The sequence below is a fragment of the Heterodontus francisci genome, chromosome 31 (assembly GCF_036365525.1).
Source record: "Heterodontus francisci isolate sHetFra1 chromosome 31, sHetFra1.hap1, whole genome shotgun sequence".
Classification (NCBI taxonomy): Eukaryota; Metazoa; Chordata; class Chondrichthyes; order Heterodontiformes; family Heterodontidae; genus Heterodontus; species Heterodontus francisci.
This window is the reverse complement of record NC_090401.1, coordinates 64924876-64943079: the sequence shown is the minus strand read 5'-3', so window position 1 is coordinate 64943079 and position 18204 is coordinate 64924876. Positions and strand designations below refer to the sequence as shown.

The 18204-nt window shown below is 44.0% G+C and overlaps 1 protein-coding gene across 7 annotated transcripts in view; it reads left to right on the top strand.

Moving 5' to 3' along the window:
• Positions 1 to 18204, top strand: part of tmem39b (transmembrane protein 39B) — an 85337-nt gene that overhangs the window by 40638 nt on the left and 26495 nt on the right. For all 7 annotated transcript variants that reach the window (XM_068011027.1, XM_068011030.1, XM_068011031.1 and 4 more), the window contains 2 exons: positions 2063 to 2217; positions 3675 to 4011. In XM_068011027.1, the coding sequence (XP_067867128.1) occupies positions 2063 to 2217; positions 3675 to 4011 (492 nt within the window). The remainder of the gene's footprint in view (positions 1 to 2062; positions 2218 to 3674; positions 4012 to 18204) is intronic.

Genomic DNA, 18204 nt, shown 5'->3' with positions numbered 1-18204 from the left:
CACAGGTGCTGCAGATAAAATTGGTTGTCGGGGCTGTTACACAATTGGCTCTCCCCTTGCGCTTCTGTCTTTTTTCCTGCCAACTGCTAAGTCTCTTTGACTCGCCACACTTTAGCCCCGCCTTTATGGCTGACCCGCCAGCTCTGGCGATCACTGGCAACTGACTCCCATGACTCGTGATCAATGTCACAGGACTTCATGTCACGTTTGCAGACATCTTTAAAGCGGAGACATGGACTGTCGGTGGGTCTGATACCAGTGACGAGCTCGCTGTACAATGTGTCCTTGGGGATCCTGCCATCTTCCATGCGGCTCACATGGCCAAGCCATCTCAAGCGCTGCTGGCTCAGTAGGGTGTATATGCTGAGGATGTTGGCCGCCTTGAGGACTTCTATGTTGGAGATACGGTCCTGCCACCTGTTGCCAAGGATTCTCCGGAGGCAGCGCAGATGGAATGAATTGAGATGTCGCTCTTGGCTGACATACGTTGTCCAGGCCTCGCTGCCGTAGAGCAAGGTACTGAGGACACAGGCTTGATACACTCGGACTTTAGTGTTCCGTGTCAGTGCGCCATTTTCCCACACCCTCTTTGCCAGTCTGGACATAGCAGTGGAAGCCTTTCCCGTGCGCTTGTTGATTTCTGCATCGAGAGATGGGTTACTGGTGATAGTTGAGCCTAGGTAGGTGAACTCTTAAACCACTTCCAGAGCGTGGTCGCCGATATTGATGGATGGAGCATTTCTGATGTCCTGTCCCATGATGTTTGTTTTCTTGAGGCTGATGGTTGGGCCAAATTTGTTGCATGCAGCCGCAATCCTGTTGATGAGTCTCTGCAGACACTCTTCAGTGTGAGATGTTAATGCAGCATCGTCAGCAAAGAGGAGTTCCCTGATGAGGACTTTCCGTACTTTGGTCTTTGCTCTTAGACGGGCAAGGTTGAAAAATCTGCCATCTGATCTTGTGTGGAGGAAAATTCCTTCTTCTGAAGACTTGAACGCATGTGAGAGCAGCAGGGAGAAGAAGATCCCAAACAGTGTAGGTGCGAGAACACAGCCCTGTTTCACACCACTCTGGATAGGAAAGTCATAATCAATAGTGAGATAGATTTATATATAAAAAGCTCCTTATTTCCCTAGCCCTCATGCACACACATACATTCACAAAAAGCGGTTAACCGGGGAAGAAGGATTTTGGTTTACAGCTGTTTCTTCGGAATAGAAGGAACAATAAAATAACTTAGTTTGTCACGTTCCAGTAGGAAGTTCTTCAGTTTGGTGAGGTGTCCCAGAATCAAATGGTCGGATGTCACTCGAAGTGTCTCCAGGCGAGGTTGATGAACAGTCTGTGTTGGGTAGGCGTTCAAGGCAGTTCCATTGCAGCTGGCTTCACATAGGTCTTTCATCAGGGGTGCAGCAACAGGTCATCTTAGGTTTTACTGCAGCAGGATAGCATTAGAAGATTTCTTCAGATTTCAGGATTTCTTAAAACACGGGAGGCAACAGGAACCACACTTAATGCAGGGATTCTTCAGCGACAGGAGGCAATAGGAATCTGCCATCTTTGACAAACAGGATTTCTTAAGAGGTGCAGGATTCCTTTACAGAGAGAGGTAACACTTTTTCTGATCTGATCTCCAGGCAGATCAAAACCAAATTTCAAATGCCTGCTCTTTGTCCAACTCATTGGCTCTTTAAAGGGTCCAAAGTGAAAGCAAAACCTTCCTAAAGAGGTCACGTGTCCAGACAGCCTCCCTTGTCATTCAGAGAGTTGCTCTGAGGAGGTCAAATCCCTTGTTGGTTTCCGTGAAATTGCCTGCTTTCCTGTCCTTGTATACAAAGTCAGCTTCCTTTCAAAGCATCCAAAAATTTCAGCTTTTTGCAAGTGTCACTGTCCACTGAAAAATCCTTTTTTCAGTTTTTTAAAATGCACAGCATTCCAAGTTTTTAATACAAAACAAAAACCTTGTAACAATTGTCATGGTCAATAGGGGGGGGGAATGCAGCTAATGTACTATTTTTCAATTTCATTTTGCTTCACTGCTGCTTTCTGTTTTATTTCTCAGGCCTCCCATGGTGGTAAAATCTCAGTACCACAGTCTGTCATTTTTGTGACCACTCGATTTGCAGTTCTGACTGGAACGGGGTGGAGTCTGTGCCGATCACTCATTTACCTTTGCCGAACATATTCGTTTTTGAATTTATTGTTTCTGTGTTATCCGTAAGTTGCTGATTTCTCCAAGTGTAACCTTATTTGGTATAATCAAACAAAAACTGGCATTCATACAGCATTTATCATTCTGGAAAGAAGTCCTGGAGCAAGTAACAAATTAAAATATGAAATGGGCGCCAAGATGTTCGAAAAGAATACTTACTATGAAGTTGCGGGCATGGGGCTAAAACGGGTTGAAAGGAATAGTTGGACTTTCGTAAATTGCTAATCATGTTACAATAAGTGAATTTTTGTTTTTTCAGCACTTGTACTTACATAGTGTCTTCAATGTAGATGCTTTACAGGAAAGTTATCAAACAGAATTTGATTACATGGATGAATTACATTTAATATTTAAAATTCATGGTACTTTTTAAACTTGTAAGTAGTACAATGTACTCACACAAAGTATGTTTTGTTTTCATTTAAAAAAAATACAGCTGAGGCAAGGAAATACTGTGATTTTCCATATAATTTAAATAGGGAGTGATTGATCAGCTCTCCAGCAGTGGGTCATGTGTGAAATTGAATCTGAAATGAAGGAAAGCCAGGGGAGGTTGGATAATAACCACTGCATTGGAATGTAATTTAAAAAGATTTTGCCCTTATTAAGTGTTGGAATTTCATTTACCTGTGTTTCCAATTTGAGGTTCCACAAGTTGAAAATTGTCACTGCAATGTTTTACCTGAAAATTAGTATCATCTTTCTAGCTGATGTAGTTTGTAGAATTGCTCCAGTGCAAATTTGATTTGGGTGTGTGAGTGACCTGTACAGTAATTCAGATTTTCTCAAGTTATCCAGTTTTGACATTCTTAATCTGAATCCCTGCTTTAATGCCTAGATTTTTAAGTGTTTTCATGAGGCTTATTAAGTTTAATAACAGTACATTTCCAAATACTTTTTTAAAAATTTGATTTTCCTTTTTTACCTTGTTCTTCAGCAAAATGTGTATTTTGTGTTGCATAGAGCAGGAAGGTCTCTGGTTTGTGCTGAGTTAGGTGATCTCACCTAAGACAGCCACAAGTGAGCAACTACCTTCACCTATGTGTACACAGTGGAGCAGAAAGAAAAACCATAATTGCTGTCTGGAGCTAAGCACCTCCCTACCTATTTCTTCACTGCTTCACCTTTTTATCTCCTCCGTCTCCTCCCCTCATTTGCTCAGTTCAATTTTCTAGCCCCCACCGCTATTCCTTTTTCTTTCTTTACTATCTTAGGCTCTTATTCCCTGCTGGACTGGCTCACAACCTCCTAGTGCCTTAATTTGACCTACCATTGCTCACATCATTGACTGTACTCCAGAAGACATCATCACTCCATAATGCCCTATTCCATCTGCATGGTGTGAACAGGTCTCTGCCGTAAACTGATTTTCTTGGGTATGAATTAGTGAATAATTGTTGGTAAGAAATGTTATCATTTACTGACAGATTTGATATGTTTATTGTATTTTCTATGTTTGCAGGTTTGGAATGTACATATCTTTCTTCCGACTGAATTATGATCCAAAGAAGTCAAATCTCACAACATCTGTGACAAATATAGGCCCCAATGAGGCAGGAACAACTGTTGGAAGAAGTAAAGACTACTTAACAGTTTTAAAGGAAACTTGGAAACATCATACTAACCAGATGTACAGCATAAATGCTATGCCAACGCATGCATGCTGCTTGTCTCCAGACTTGATCAGAAATGAAGTGGAACACCTGAAAATGGACTTTAACTGGCGCATGAAGGAAGTTCTAGTCAATGCAATGCTGAGTGCATATTACATAGCCTTTGTTCCTGTTTGGTTTATAAAGGTAAGTAATAAATATAAAATGCAGTGGAGTCATTTTTAAAATTGTTTGATAGGCTGCTATTCCAGACAAGTTGCTCCACTCAGCATTTGTGAACAATGGCCCACAAGTTTTCTTAGGATTACAAAATGTTAGGATCTTGGACTTAAACATTGGTTTCATTTTCTGAAGTTAAGCTGCATTGTTGATGGGCAAATGCATGTTGCTTGCTAATGTTTCACCTGAGCCCTCCTGCACCTCAGCCAAGTGCCTATTCTCACTGTGTGTGTGTGGCTAATGACTCTTGGCAATGGGTGGTGTGCAATGTGGTGAGGGATAAGGGCCAGGACCATCACAGCCCAGCCAAATTCCATTCATGTTTACGGTGAGCAAGGACCAATGGATGGGAATCAGGAATGAAACCCTGTTACTCGTCTCTAGCCTTTGCTTCCTTGGAGGCGTTGAAGGTAGTTGCTCACTTGTGGCTGTCTTAGGTGAGATCACCTAACTCAGCACAAACCAGAGACCTTCCTGCTCTATGCAACACAAACGTATTGCTTTAACTAGTTGAGCTATTGGGTGACTCTCATTAAAATTAATGAGAAGAGTTGCTTATTGGCGCACATCAAAACTAAATAGTAAATACATAGAATTGCACTCTCTCATTCTTCTAAATTCTACTTGCACCATATATATCAGAAGGTAGTTGACAAAATCAAGTATGGACAACCTCTTTGCAATGTAACTTTCCTGCATTTTTTTGATTTATGCCTTCTGCAGCCTGATGGATTTGAGTTCAGTCATAAAGGCTTTTGACTGCTGTTAAAACAATGGTTCATAATCAGAATAGTTCAGCGCAGAAGGAGGCCATTCAGTCCATTTTCGAAAAGGAATCCAGTTTGTCCAACTCCCCTGCACTTTATGCTGTTTAATTTTCTTGAGTACTGAGAAATCCTTTCCGCTTTCAAAACATGTTTTTGTACTTAAATCCAATAATATAAAGCCTGATCATAAGCTTCTAATGTTGAATATTATGGAAAGAATTATCAGTAGATAAATGTGCAGAAAAATAGTATTTCCTTTCCCAACATTTGAGAAATACAGTAAATATTTCCCCAAATTTCAAATTTAAATAAGCTGTTCAGCACAGACTGAAATTCAAAGCTGTGTCCTCAAAAGATGTAATTTTCCTTGTAATCCTTGCTCTAAACTTTTTCTTCCTGTTCCAAATATGTTTAAGCAGTTAAAATAAGTCCTTTTTATTTCTTTAGTGAAGGGAATGCTTTTTCAGATGAAAATGTTGTGCTGTTTTACCCTGTGAAAATTCACACATCTGAAAGAGCATCCTAAAAGAATTTTTAGCATTACATATATTTCTGTAGCTATGGCAGCAGCATGCAGGTTTAACTATAGACTGTTTTTATTTTGCAACTGTAGTGATCTGCTCCAGGGCAGGTCCTCTGCTCATTTCTTCACGCCTCTTCCTCCTCTTCAGTTGCTCTTAAGAGCCTCTTTTTTAATTTCCATGAGAATTGAGCAATATGACGAGGGAGAAAAGTACATAGAATCATAGAATGGTTACAGCACAGAAGGAGGTCATTCAACCTGTCATGTCTGTGCCGGCTCTCTGCAAGAGCGACTCACCCGGTCCCACTCCCTGGTCTTTTTCCCCGTAGTCCTGCAAATTTTTACTGTTCAGATAATTATCCAGTTCTCTTTTGAAGGTCTCTATTTTTGAATCTGCTTCCACCAGACTCTCAGGCAGAGCATTCCAGATCCTAACTGCTTGCTGTGTTTATTTTTTAAAAAAAAGGTTTTTCTCATGTTGCAGTTGCTTCTCTTGATTCTGGAACCTTCAGCCAATGGGAATAGTTTCTCCCAATCTATTCTGTCCAGACTCCTCATGATTTTAGACACACCTTTCAAATCTCCGCTTAATCTTCTCTTTTCCAAGTAGAACAGGTCTCAGTCTGAAAACATGACCCCGGGCTTCTAGTTGCTTGCCATTTCAACACCCCCCCCCCCTGCTCCCGCCCCCCCACTGGTCTCATGTCCACATCTCTGTCCTGGGCTTGCTGCAGTGTTCCAGGAGCAGCACCTCATTTTCCGATGAGGCACGCTACAGCTTACTGGACTGAACATTGTGTTCAGTAATTTCAGAGCATGACTGGCCCTTTATTTTTATTTTTATTTTATTCCATCTTTTTTTTGTTTTTTTACCATGTGCCTGCCTACTGTTTTTTTTTATGTTTTGTGCTTTTGGCAGGGGCTGCTCATTATTCTGTCATTAAAACTCCCTTTGCACTAATGCTTTGTCTTTCACCACGCCATTAGCACACTCTCTTTGCCTATGCCGCATGAGCTCCTTGTCAGTTAATCTCTCCAGTAAAGGCCTGCTAGCCGAACTGAAGCCGACGGGACCCGACAACATGTGTCGGGGTCAGGTCAGGCCACTCTTCTGGGTCCGGCCTTCGGGGTCGGGGCGGGCTGGACACACGCTGTAAGAATTGCAGGTAAATATTAAAGGTTAAAAACTTACCTGAGCTGCGAGTCAGGAATGTCAAGCAGGGAAACTTGAGTCTGTGCAGTGAGCATGTAAGCGTCTCTGTTACGGCATAAAGCTCATGCTGCAGCTTCCTAAAGATTGGGAGTTGGAAGGTAAGTAAAGGGAACATTGTGGTGGTCGGTTCGGGCCGGGCTCGGGGGGAAAATGAAGGGATCCGGGCTGGGTTGGGCTCGGGTCCGATGATGGTTCCTTCGGGTTCGGGTCGGGGGGGTTTTTTTGCGACTTGAGCAGGCCTTTACTCTCCGGCCCTCTGTCCTTTTCACACACCTTCCCTTTTCTTCTCTTTCCCCCCCCCACCCCCGCTTTATTTGCTTAAAACCTATTACATTTCTAACCGTTGCCAGTTCTGATGAAAGGTCACTGACCTGAAACATTAACCCTGCTTCTCTCTCCACAGATGCTGCCAGACCTGCTGAGTATTTCCAGCACTTTGTTTTTATTCCAGGTCTCCAACCTATTCATGTAACTGAAGTTCCTTATCCCTGGAACCATTCTCTTGAATCTTTTCTGCACCCTCTCTAATGCTTTCACATACTTCGTAAAGTGTGGTGCCCAGAACTGGAAACAATACGCCCAGTTGAGGCTAAACGAGTATTAGAACGAAGAACAGTACAGCACAGGAACAGGCCATTCGGCCCTCCAGGCCTGTGCCGATCTTGATGCCTGCCTAAACTAAAACCTTCTGCACTTCCGGGGACCGTATCCCTCTATTCCCATCCTATTCATGTATTTGTCAAGATGCCTCTTAAACGTCACTATTGTACCTGCTTCCACCACCTCTGCCGGCAGTAAGTTCCAGGCACTCACAACCCTCTGTGTAAAGAACTTGCCTCGCACATCCCCTCTAAACTTTGCCCCTCTCACCTTAAACCTATGTCCACTAGTAACTGACTCTTCCACCCTGGGGAAAATGCTTTTGACTATCCATCTGTCCATGCCACTCATAACTTTGTAAACCTCTATCATGTCGCCCCTCCAGACCAGGCAACATCCTGGTAAACCTCTTCTGTACCCTCTGCAAAGCCTCCACGTCCTTCTGGTAGTGTGGCGACCAGAATTGCACGCAATATTCTAAGTGTGGCCTAACTAAAATTCTGTACAACTGCAGCATGACTTGCCTATTTTTATACTCTATGCCCCGGCCGTTGAAGGCAAGCATGCCGTATGCCTTCTTGACTACCTTATCCACCTGCGTTGCCACTTTCAGTGACCTGTGGACCTGTACGCCCAGATCTCTCTGCCTGTCAATACTCCTAAGGGTTCTGCCATTTACTGTATACTTCCCACCTGCATTAGACCTTCCAAAATGCATTACCTCACATTTGTCCGGATTAAACTCCATCTACCATTTCTCCGCCCAAGTCTCCAACCGATCAATATCCTGCTGTATCCTCTGACAATCCTCATCACTATCCGCAACTCCACTAACCTTTGTGTCGTCCGCAAACTTACTAATCAGACCAGCTACATTTTCCTCCAAATCATTTATATATACTACAGTGAGCAAAGTTCCCAGCACAGATCCCTGCGGAACACCACTAGTCACATCTCTCCATTCAGAAAAGCACCCTTCCACTGCTACCCTCTGTCTTCTATGACAGAGCCAGTTCTGTATCCATCTTGCCAGTTCACCTCTGATCCCGTGTGACTTCACCTTTTGCACCAGTCTGCCATGAGGGACCTTGTCAAAGACTTCACTGAAGTCCATATAGATAACATCCACTGCCCTTCCTTCATCAATCATCTTTGTCACTTCCTCAAAAAACTCAATCAAATTAGTGAGACACGACCTCCCCTTCACAAAACAATGCTGCTTCTCGCTATAAGTTCGTTTGTTTCCAAATGGGAGTAAATCCTGTCCTGTGAAAATGAGGGATAGAAATGGCAAGATTAGGGAACCATGGATGACAGGTGAAATTGTGAAACTAGCTAAGAGGAAAAAGGAAGCATACATAGGGTCCAGGCAGCTGAAGAAAGACGAAGCTTTGGAAGAATATCGGGAATGTAGGACCAATCTGAAACGAGGAATTAAGAGGGCTAAAAGGGGTCATGAAATATCTTTAGCAAACAGGGTTAAGGAAAATCCCAAAGCCTTTTATTCATATATAAGGAGCAAGAGGGTAACTAGAGAAAGGATTGGCCCACTCAAGGACAAAGGAGGAAAATTATGCGTGGAGTCAGAGAAAATGGGTGAGATTCTAAACGAGTACTTTGCATCGGTATTCACCGAGGAGAGGCACATGACGGATGTTGAGGTTAGGGATAGATGTTTGATTACTCTAGGTCAAGTCGGCATAAGGAGGGAGGAAGTGTTGGGTATTCTAAAAGGCATTAAGGTGGACAAGTCCCCAGGTCCGGATGGGATCTATCCCAGGTTACTGAGGGAAGTGAGAGAGGAAATAGCTGGGGCCTTAACAGATATCTTTGCAGCATCCTTAAACACGGGTGAGGTCCCGGAGGACTGGAGAATTGCTAATGTTGTCCCCTTGTTTAAGAAGGGTAGCAGGGATAATCCAGGTAATTATAGACCGGTGAGCCTGACGTCAGTGGTAGGGAAGCTGCTGGAGAAGATACTGAGGGATAGGATCTATTCCCATTTGGAAGAAAATGGGCTTATCAGTGATGGGCAACATGGTTTTGTGCAGGGAAGGTCATGTCTTACCAATTTAATAGAATTCTTTGAGGAAGTGACAAAGTTGATTGATGAGGGAAGGGCTGTAGATGTCATATACACGGACTTCAGTAAGGCGTTTGATAAGGTTCCCCATGGTAGGTTGATGGAGAAACTGAAGTCGCATGGGGTCCAGGGTGTACTAGCTAGATGGATAAAGAACTGGCAGGGCAACAGGAGACGGAGAGTAGCAGTGGAAGGGAGTTTCTCAAAATGGAGACGTGTGACCTGTGGTGTTCCACAGGGATCTGTGCTGGGACCACTGTTGTTTGTGATATACATAAATGATTTGGAGGAAAGTATAGGTGGTCTGATTAGCAAGTTTGCAGACGACACTAAGATTGGTGGAGTAGCAGATAGTGAAGGGGACTGTCAGAGAATACAGCAGAATATAGATAGATTGGAGAGTTGGGCAGAGAAATGGCCGATGGAGTTCAATCCGGGCAAATGCGAGGTGATGCATTTTGGAAGATCCAATTCAAGAGTGAACTATACAATAAATGGAAAAGTCCTGGGGAAAATTGATGTACAGAGAGATTTGGGTGTTCAGGTCCATTGTTCCCTGAAGGTGGCAACGCAGGTCAATAGAGTGGTCAAGAAGGCATACGGCATGCTTTCCTTCATCGGATGGGGTATTGAGTACAAGAGTTGGCAGGTCATGTTACAGTTGTATAAGACTTTGGTTCGGCCACATTTGGAATACTGCGTGCAGTTCTGGTCGCCACATTACCAAAAGGATGTGGATGCTTTGGAGAGGGTGCAGAGGAGGTTCACCAGGATGTTGCCTGGTATGGAGGGCGCTAGCTATGAAGAGAGGTTGAGTAGATTAGGATTATTTTCATTAGAAAGACGGAGGTTGAGGGGGGACCTGATTGAGGTGTACAAAATCATGAGAGGTATAGACAGAGTGGATAGCAAGAAGCTTTTTCCCAGAGTGGGGGATTCAATTACTCGGGGTCACGAGTTCAAAGTGAGAGGGGAAAAGTTTAGGGGGGATATGCGTGGAAATTTCTTTACGCAGAGAGTGGTGGGTGCCTGGAACGCGTTGCCAGCGGAGGAGGTAGTCGCGGGCACGATAGCGTCTTTTAAGATGTATCTAGACAGATACATGAATGGGCAGGAAGCAAAGAGATACAGACCCTTAGAAAATAGGCGACAGGTTTAGATAGAGGATCTGGATCGGCGCAGGCTTGGAGGGCCGAAGGGCCTGTTCCTGTGCTGTAATTTTCTTTGTTCTTTGAAGAATCCTCTCTAATAATTTCCCTACCACTGACGTAAGGCTCACCGGCCTATAATTTCCTGGATTATCCTTACCACCCTTCTGAAACAAAGGAACAACATTGGCTATTCTCCAGTCCTCTGGGACCTCACCTGTAGCCAATGAGGATGCAAAGTTTTCTGTCAAGGCCCCAGCAATTTCTTCCCTTGCCTCCCTCAGTATTCTGGGGTAGATCCCATCAGGCCCTGGGGACTTATCTACCTTAATGCTTTGCAAGACACCCAACACCACCTCCTTTTTGATAATGAGATGACTGAGACTATCTACACTCCCTTCCCTAGGCTCATCATCCACCAAGTCCTTCTCTTTGGTGAATACTGATGCAAAGTACTCATTTAGTACCTCGCCCATTTCCTCTGGCTCCACACATAGATTCCCTTCTCTGTCCTTGAGTGGGCCAACCCTTTCCCTAGTTACCCTCTTGCTCTTTATATACGTATAAAAAGCCTTGGGATTTTCCTTAATCCTGTTTGCCAATGACTTTTCATGACCCCTTTTAGCCTTCCTGACTCCTTGCTTAAGTTCCTTCCTACTGTCTTTATATTCCTCAAGGGATTCGTCTGTTCCTAGCCTTCCAGCCCTTACGAATGCTTCCTTTTTTTTTTGACTAGGCTCACAATATCCCGTGTTATCCAAGGTTCCCGAAACTTGCCAAACTTGTCTTTCTTCCTCACAGGAACATGCTGGTCCTGGATTCTAAACAGCTGACGTTTGAAAGACTCCCACATGTCAGATGTTGATCTACCCTCAAACAGCCGCCCCCAATCTAAATTCTTCAGTTACTGCCTAATATTGTTATAATTAGCCTTCCCCCAATTTAGCACCTTCACCCGAGGACTACTCTTATCCTTATCCACAAGTACCTTAAAACTTATGGAATTATGGTCACTGTTCCCGAAATGCTCCCCTACTGAAACTTCGACCACCTGGCCGGGCTCATTCCCCAATACCAGGTCCAGTACAGCCCTATCCCTAGTTGGGCTATCTACATATTGTTTCAAGAAACCCTCCTGGATGGTCCTTACAAATTCTGCCCCATCCAAGCCCCTAGCACTAAGTGAGTCCTAGTCAATATAAGGGAAGTTAAAATCACCCACCACTACAACCCTGTTAGCTGCACTATCTTCCTATTTCTAGCCTCACTGACACGTGGCACAGGGAGTAATCCCGAGATTACAACCCTCGAGGTCCTGTTTTTTAACTTTCTACCTAACTCCCTAAACTCCCCCTGCAGGACCTCATCACTCTTCCTGCCTATGTCATTGGTACCGATGTGTACCACAACCTATGGCTGTTCACCCTACCCCTTCAGAATCCCCCCCTGTCCATTCAGAGACATCCTTGATCCTGGCACCAGGGAGGCAACATACCATCCTGGAGTCTCTTTCACGTCCACAGAAGTGCCTATCTGTGCCCCTGACTATAGAGTCCCCTATAACTATTGCATTTCTGCGCTTTGTCCCTCCCTGCTGAACAACAGTGCCAGCCGTGGTGCCACTGCTCTGACTGCTGTTGTTTTCCCCTGATAGGCCATCCCCCCCCCAACAGTATCCAAAACGGTACACCTGTTAGAGAGGGGGATAGCCACAGGGGATTCCTGCACTGACTGCCTGCCCCTTCTAGTGGTCACCCATCTATCTGCCTGCACCTTGGGTGTCACCACTTCTCTAAAACTCCTGTCTATGACGCTTTCCGCCACCTGCATGCCCCTAAGTGCATCCAGTTGCCGCTCCAACCGATCCATGCGGTCTGTGAGGAGCTGCAACTGGGTACACTTCCTGCAGATGTAGTCGTCCGGAACGCTGGAAGCGTCACGGACCTTCACATCTCACAGGTGAAGCACTTCAACCCTCTAACTGACATTTCTAGCACTAATTAATTCTATGCAGGTTTATCATTAACCTCCTTGCTCTTGTACTCTATGCCCCTATTTATAAATCCCAGGGTTCTGTTTGCTTTGTTAATTGCACTGTCAACCTGCCCTGCAATCTTCAATGATTCATGCACATATATCCCCAAGTTCCTCTGTTTCTACACCCCCTTTAGAATTGTACCCTTTAATTTATATTGCCCCTCCTTGTTCTTCCTACCAAAATGAATCACTTCAGACTTCTCTACATTAAATTTCATCTGCCACTTGTTTGCCCATTCCACTAGCCTATCTATGTCCTTTTTTGAAGTTATCGCTATCCTCCTCACAGTTGACAATAGTTCTAAGTTTTGTGTCATCTGCAAATTTTGAATTTGTGCCCTGTACACCCAGGTCTCGGTCATTAATACATATCAAGAAAAGCAGGGTCCTAGCACTGTCCCCCTGGGGAACCCCACTATATACCTTTCTTCAGTCTGGAAAACAGCCATTCACCATTACTGTGTCCTCCTTTTCCTCAACCGAGGATTCCTCCGCACTGTAGTTGACAGGGCCCTCGACCGTGTCTGACCCATTTCCTGCACTTCTGCTCTCACCCCTTCCCCTCACTGAACTGCGACAGGGTTCTCCTTCTCCTCACTTTCCACCCCACCAGCCTCCACATCCAAGGATCATTTCTGCCATCACCAAACACATCTTCCCCTTCCCTCCCCTGTCAGCATTCCGAAGGGACCGTACCATCCGCGACACCCTGGTCCACTCCTCCATCACCCCCATCACCTCTTTCCTTTCTCACGGCACCTTCCCATGCAATCACAGGAGGTGTAATACCTGCCCTTTTACTTCTTCTCTCCTCACTATCCAATGCCCCAAACACTCCTTCCAGGTATAGCAGCTATTTACTTGTACTTTCAATTTAGTATACTGTATTCGCTGCTCACAGTGCGGTCTCTGCATTGGGGAGACCAAACGCAGATTGTGGAACGCCTCCATTTAATCCGCAAGCATGATCCCGAGCTTTCGGTTGCGTGCCATTTTAATTCACCACCTTGTTCCCATGCCCACATTTCTGTTCTCTGCCTGCTGCAGTGTTCCAGTGAACATCAACGCAAGCTCAAGGAATAGCACCTCTTCTTCCAATTCGGCACTCTGCAGCCTTCTGGACTCAATATTGAGTTCAATAATTTCAGACCATGAGCCACATTATTTTTTATTCATTTTATTTTTTAATATATATCTTTTAATTTTTTTAGCCACGTGCTAGTCTTAAATTTATTTTCCATGTTTTTGCTTTTGTACAGAGCTGTTCATTATTCTGCCATTAGCGCTCTCTACTCTCAGGCAGACTCTTGCTTTGTATTTCGCTACAACTATTTAGCGCTCCATTTGCATTCTGTTTCATAATATCTGTCATTTAATCTCTTTTCTCCCCCCACCTCATCAGATTCCTTCCTTCCTTGTTCTTCTTCTCCCAACCCCCTCCCCCACTTTCACTTGCTCAAAGACTGTTACATTTCTAGCTTTTGCCATTTCTGATGACGGGTCACAGACCTGAAGCGTTAACTCTGTTTCTCTCCACACAGATGCAGCCAGACCTGCTGAGTATTTCTAGTACTTTCTGTTATCATTTCAGAGTTCCAGCATCCACAGTATTTTGCTCTTATCTCATCTCATTTACGACTACTCTCTGTTTCCTGTCACTCAACCAATTTTGTATCCATGTTCGAATGTCCCTTTTATTCAATGGGCTGTAACTTTGCTGACAAGCCTGTTATCAAATGCCTTTTGGAAATCCATGTACACCACATCAACAGCATTATCCTGATGGACGTCATCCTAGGGTCCGAAAAGAAGTGGCTAGTGAGATAGTTGATGCGTTGGTTTTAATTTTCCAAAATTCTCTAGATTCGGGGAAGGTTCCATTAGATTGGAAAATAGCAAATGTAAATCCTTTATTCAAAAAGGGAGGGGAGGTAGAAAGCAGGAAACTACAGGCCAGTTAGCTTAACATCTGTCTTAGGGAAAATGTTAGAAACTATTATGAAAGACATTCTAGCAGGGCAGTTAGAAAAATTCAAGGTAATCAGGCAGAGTCAGAATGGTTTTCTGAAAGGGAAATCATGTTTAACCAATTTATTGATTGGATGTACTGTAGTTAGATTTCCAGAAGGCATTTGATAAGATGCCACATCAAAGGTTATTGTGGAAAATAAAAGCTAATGGTGTCGGGGGTAACATATTGGCATGGATAGAAGATTGGCTAGCTAACAGTAAACAGAGTAGCATAAATGGGTCATATTCTGGTTGGCAAGATGTAACGACTGGTGTGTCGCAGGGTTCAGTGCTGGGGCCTCAACATTTTACATTTCTATAAATGACTTGGATGAAGGAACCAAAGTTATGGTTGCTAAGTTTGCTGATGACACAAAGATAGGTAGGATATTAACTTGTGAAGAGGATGTAAGGAGGCTACAAAGGGGTGTGGATAGGTTAAGTAAGTGGGCAAAGATATGGCTAATGGAGTATAATGTGGGAAAATGTGAAGTTGTCCATTTTGGCTGGAAGAATATTATCTAAACATGTGAGAGATTGCAGAGCTCTAAGATGCAGAGGGATCTGGGTGTCCTAGTGCATTGTTAGGGCCAGGTGAGGAGGGGGGGTCACAGGCTCCCCTTTTGCCCTTCCTCTTGTTTGACCGCAACAGGGCTTATTCCTTTTTAAACCACCTCAGTGAGTGTTTACCTTTTACTTTTTAATGTGATCGTGAATGAACCAATCGGACAGGTTTTCTTGAGTTTAAACAAGAGGTGAGTTTATTATACTTAACAATCTAAATCCGATCTAAAAAAAAAAGAATACGTTACTCATTCACGCACACAGTCACACGAGAATCACACACACAAATAGGTTACAGAGTGAAAAGTAGATTTTGTGATTAGAGTCCAGAATAAATGGAAATTAAATACATAGTCTGTGAGGTTGGATTATTCAGTTGTCTTCTGCTGAAGTTGTATTCTTGAAGTCTTTGGCTGGTCGAAGTGCACTTTGTGGCAGGCCTGCTTGGCTCAGGATTTTCTTGGAGGCAGACTTGTTCCCTGGCTCTCTTTCCTTGGTGTCTGTCTGTAGCAATTGTAGGCTTGGAGGGTCCACAGTCGCAGATGGTTTTCAAACTTGTGTTAACTGGAGAGAGAGGGAGGGAGGCACCTCTGAGTTATTGGCTCGACTCTTTTTTCAAGGAAACTCTCAGATTTCACAGAGATGGACAGATGGTCACATGGCTGTCTCAATGTATTCTCTGGAACCTTCTAATGCGATTCAAGGTTCAGAATTGGCTCCCCAGGATGCCAAAATTTGCACCTTGGAGCGGTTTGCTCTTTCAAAGTCAGGGTGCTAGGATTGCCTTGAATTCCGTGCTAATGAAACAATCTTTGGTAGTTCAATCACTTAGAGCAAATTATTGTTCTGTGTCCATGCTCCTTACACCTTTGTCTCCGGTTGGAGCCTTGGAATGTGAAAAGGTGTTTCAGATGCAAATTGTTGTGGCCATCTTGGCTGCCATTCTTTTAAAAGTTAACTACAGTATTTTTTTCCGTTAAAACTTTTAATGTAAGTTTCCAAGCAATGAATTAATATTCCTTATTTGGCAAATCGTTTTTCTTGACCGCAAGAATCGCAAAAGGGTAGTATGCAGCTTCAGCAAGTAATTAGGAAAGCTAATAGAATGTTATCATTTATTGCAAGGGGAATTGAGTAGGGAGGTTATGCTTCAGTTATATAGGGCATTGGTGAGACTGTGTACAGTATTGGTCTCCTTGTTTAAGGAAAGATGTAAATGTGTTGGAAGTAGTTCAGAGAAGGTTTACTAGATTCATAACTGGACTCGGTGGGTTGTCTTATGAGGAAAGGTTGGACAGGCTAGGCTTGTATCCGCTGGAGTTAAGGAGAGTAAGAGGCGACTTGATTGAAACATATAAGATTCTGAGGGGTGTTGGCAGGGTGGATGTGGAAAGGATGTTTCCCCTTGTGGGAGTATCTAGAGCTAGGGGTCACTGTTTAAAAATAAAGGGTTGCCCATTTAAGACAGATGAGAAATTATTTTCTGAGGTTCATGAGTCTCGAACTCTCTTCCTCAAAAGGCAGTGGAAGCAGAGTATTTGAATATTTTTAAGGCAGAGGTAGATAGATTCTTGATAAGGGGGTGAAAGGTTATTGGGGGTAAGCAGGAATGTGGAGTCAAGGTTACAATCAGATCCACAGTGATCTTATTGAATGGCGGAGCAGGCTTGAAGGGCTGAGTGGCCTACTCTTGTTCATAATGCATATCTTCGTATGTACCCTCATCAACCATCTCTGTTATCTCATCAAAAAAACTCAAGCAAGTTAGTTAAACATGATTTGCCCTTAACAATTCTGTGCTGGCTTTCTTTAAGTAATCCACATTTGTCCAAGTGACTATTAATTTGTTCTGAATTATCGTTTCTTAAAGCTTTCCCACCACTGAGGTTTAACTATCTAGTCTGCAGTTACTGGGCTTGTCCTTCCACCCTGAAGAAGGGTGTAACATTTGCAATTTTCCAGTCCTCTGATACCACCCATGTATCTAAGGAGGATTGGAAGATTATGGTCAGTGCATCCACAATTTCCACCCTTCTCTCGTATTCTTGGATGCATCTCATCTGGTCCTGGTGACTTACCAACTTTAAGTACAGCCACCAATTCTAGTACCTCTTTATCAATTTTTAGCATGTGGTCGTTTCCCATTGCCTTCATATGTGCTCTAAAAGAAAAACAGATCCTCTTTCCGAAGGATCCTCTGCCTGTAAGCAGCCGTTGTCCCTTGAGGTTCTAGTTCTTACACCATCGCCAGTGCAAATTCGCTGGTTCTGTTGTTGGCCATGGCTTGTAATCCTGAGATGGGACCCTTACCTGGACCTAGGGCATCTCGCAAAAGGGTAGGGACGACCACCCCCTGAGGTCTCAAATGGCCCGGTCACCCTGATTTTTGCAACTGCATTGGAGAAAATACATCCTATCATGTCCCGTTGAATTGAATCACAGAATAATACAGCGCAGAAGAGGCCCTCCGGCCCATCGAGTCTGCACCGATGCATTAAAGACACACGACCTGTCTACCTAATCCCATTTGCCAGCATTTGGCCCATAGCCTTGAATGTTATGACGTGCCAAGTGCTCATCCAGGTACTTTTTAAAGGATGTGAGGCAACCCGCCTCTCCTACCCTCCCAGGCAGTGCATTCCAGACTGTCACAACCCTCTGAGTAAAAAAAGTTCTTCCTCAAATCCCCCTTAAACCTCCTGCCCCTCACCTTAAACATGTGTCCCCTAGTAACTGACCCTTCAACTAAGGGGAACAGCTGCTCCCTATCCACCCTGTCCATGCCCCTCATAATCTTGTACACCTCGATCAGGTCACCCCTCAGTCTTCTCTGCTCCAGCGAAAACAACCCAACCTCTCTTCATAGCTTAAATGTTCCATCCCAGGCACCATCCTGGTGAATCGCCTCTGCACCCCCTCCAGTGCAATCACATCCTTCCTATAATGTGGCGACCAGAATTGCACACAGTATTCCAGCTGTGGCCTTACCAAAGTTCTATACAACTCCAACATGACCTCCCTGCTTTTGTAATCTATGCCTCGATTGATAAAGGCAAGTGTCCCATATGCCTTTTTCACCACCCTATTAACCTGCCCTTCTGCCTTCAGGGATCTATGGACAAACACGCCAAGGTCCCTTTGTTCCTCGGAACTTCCCAGTGTCAGGCCGTTCATTGAATACTTACGTGTCACATTACTCCTTCCAAAGTAGGGAG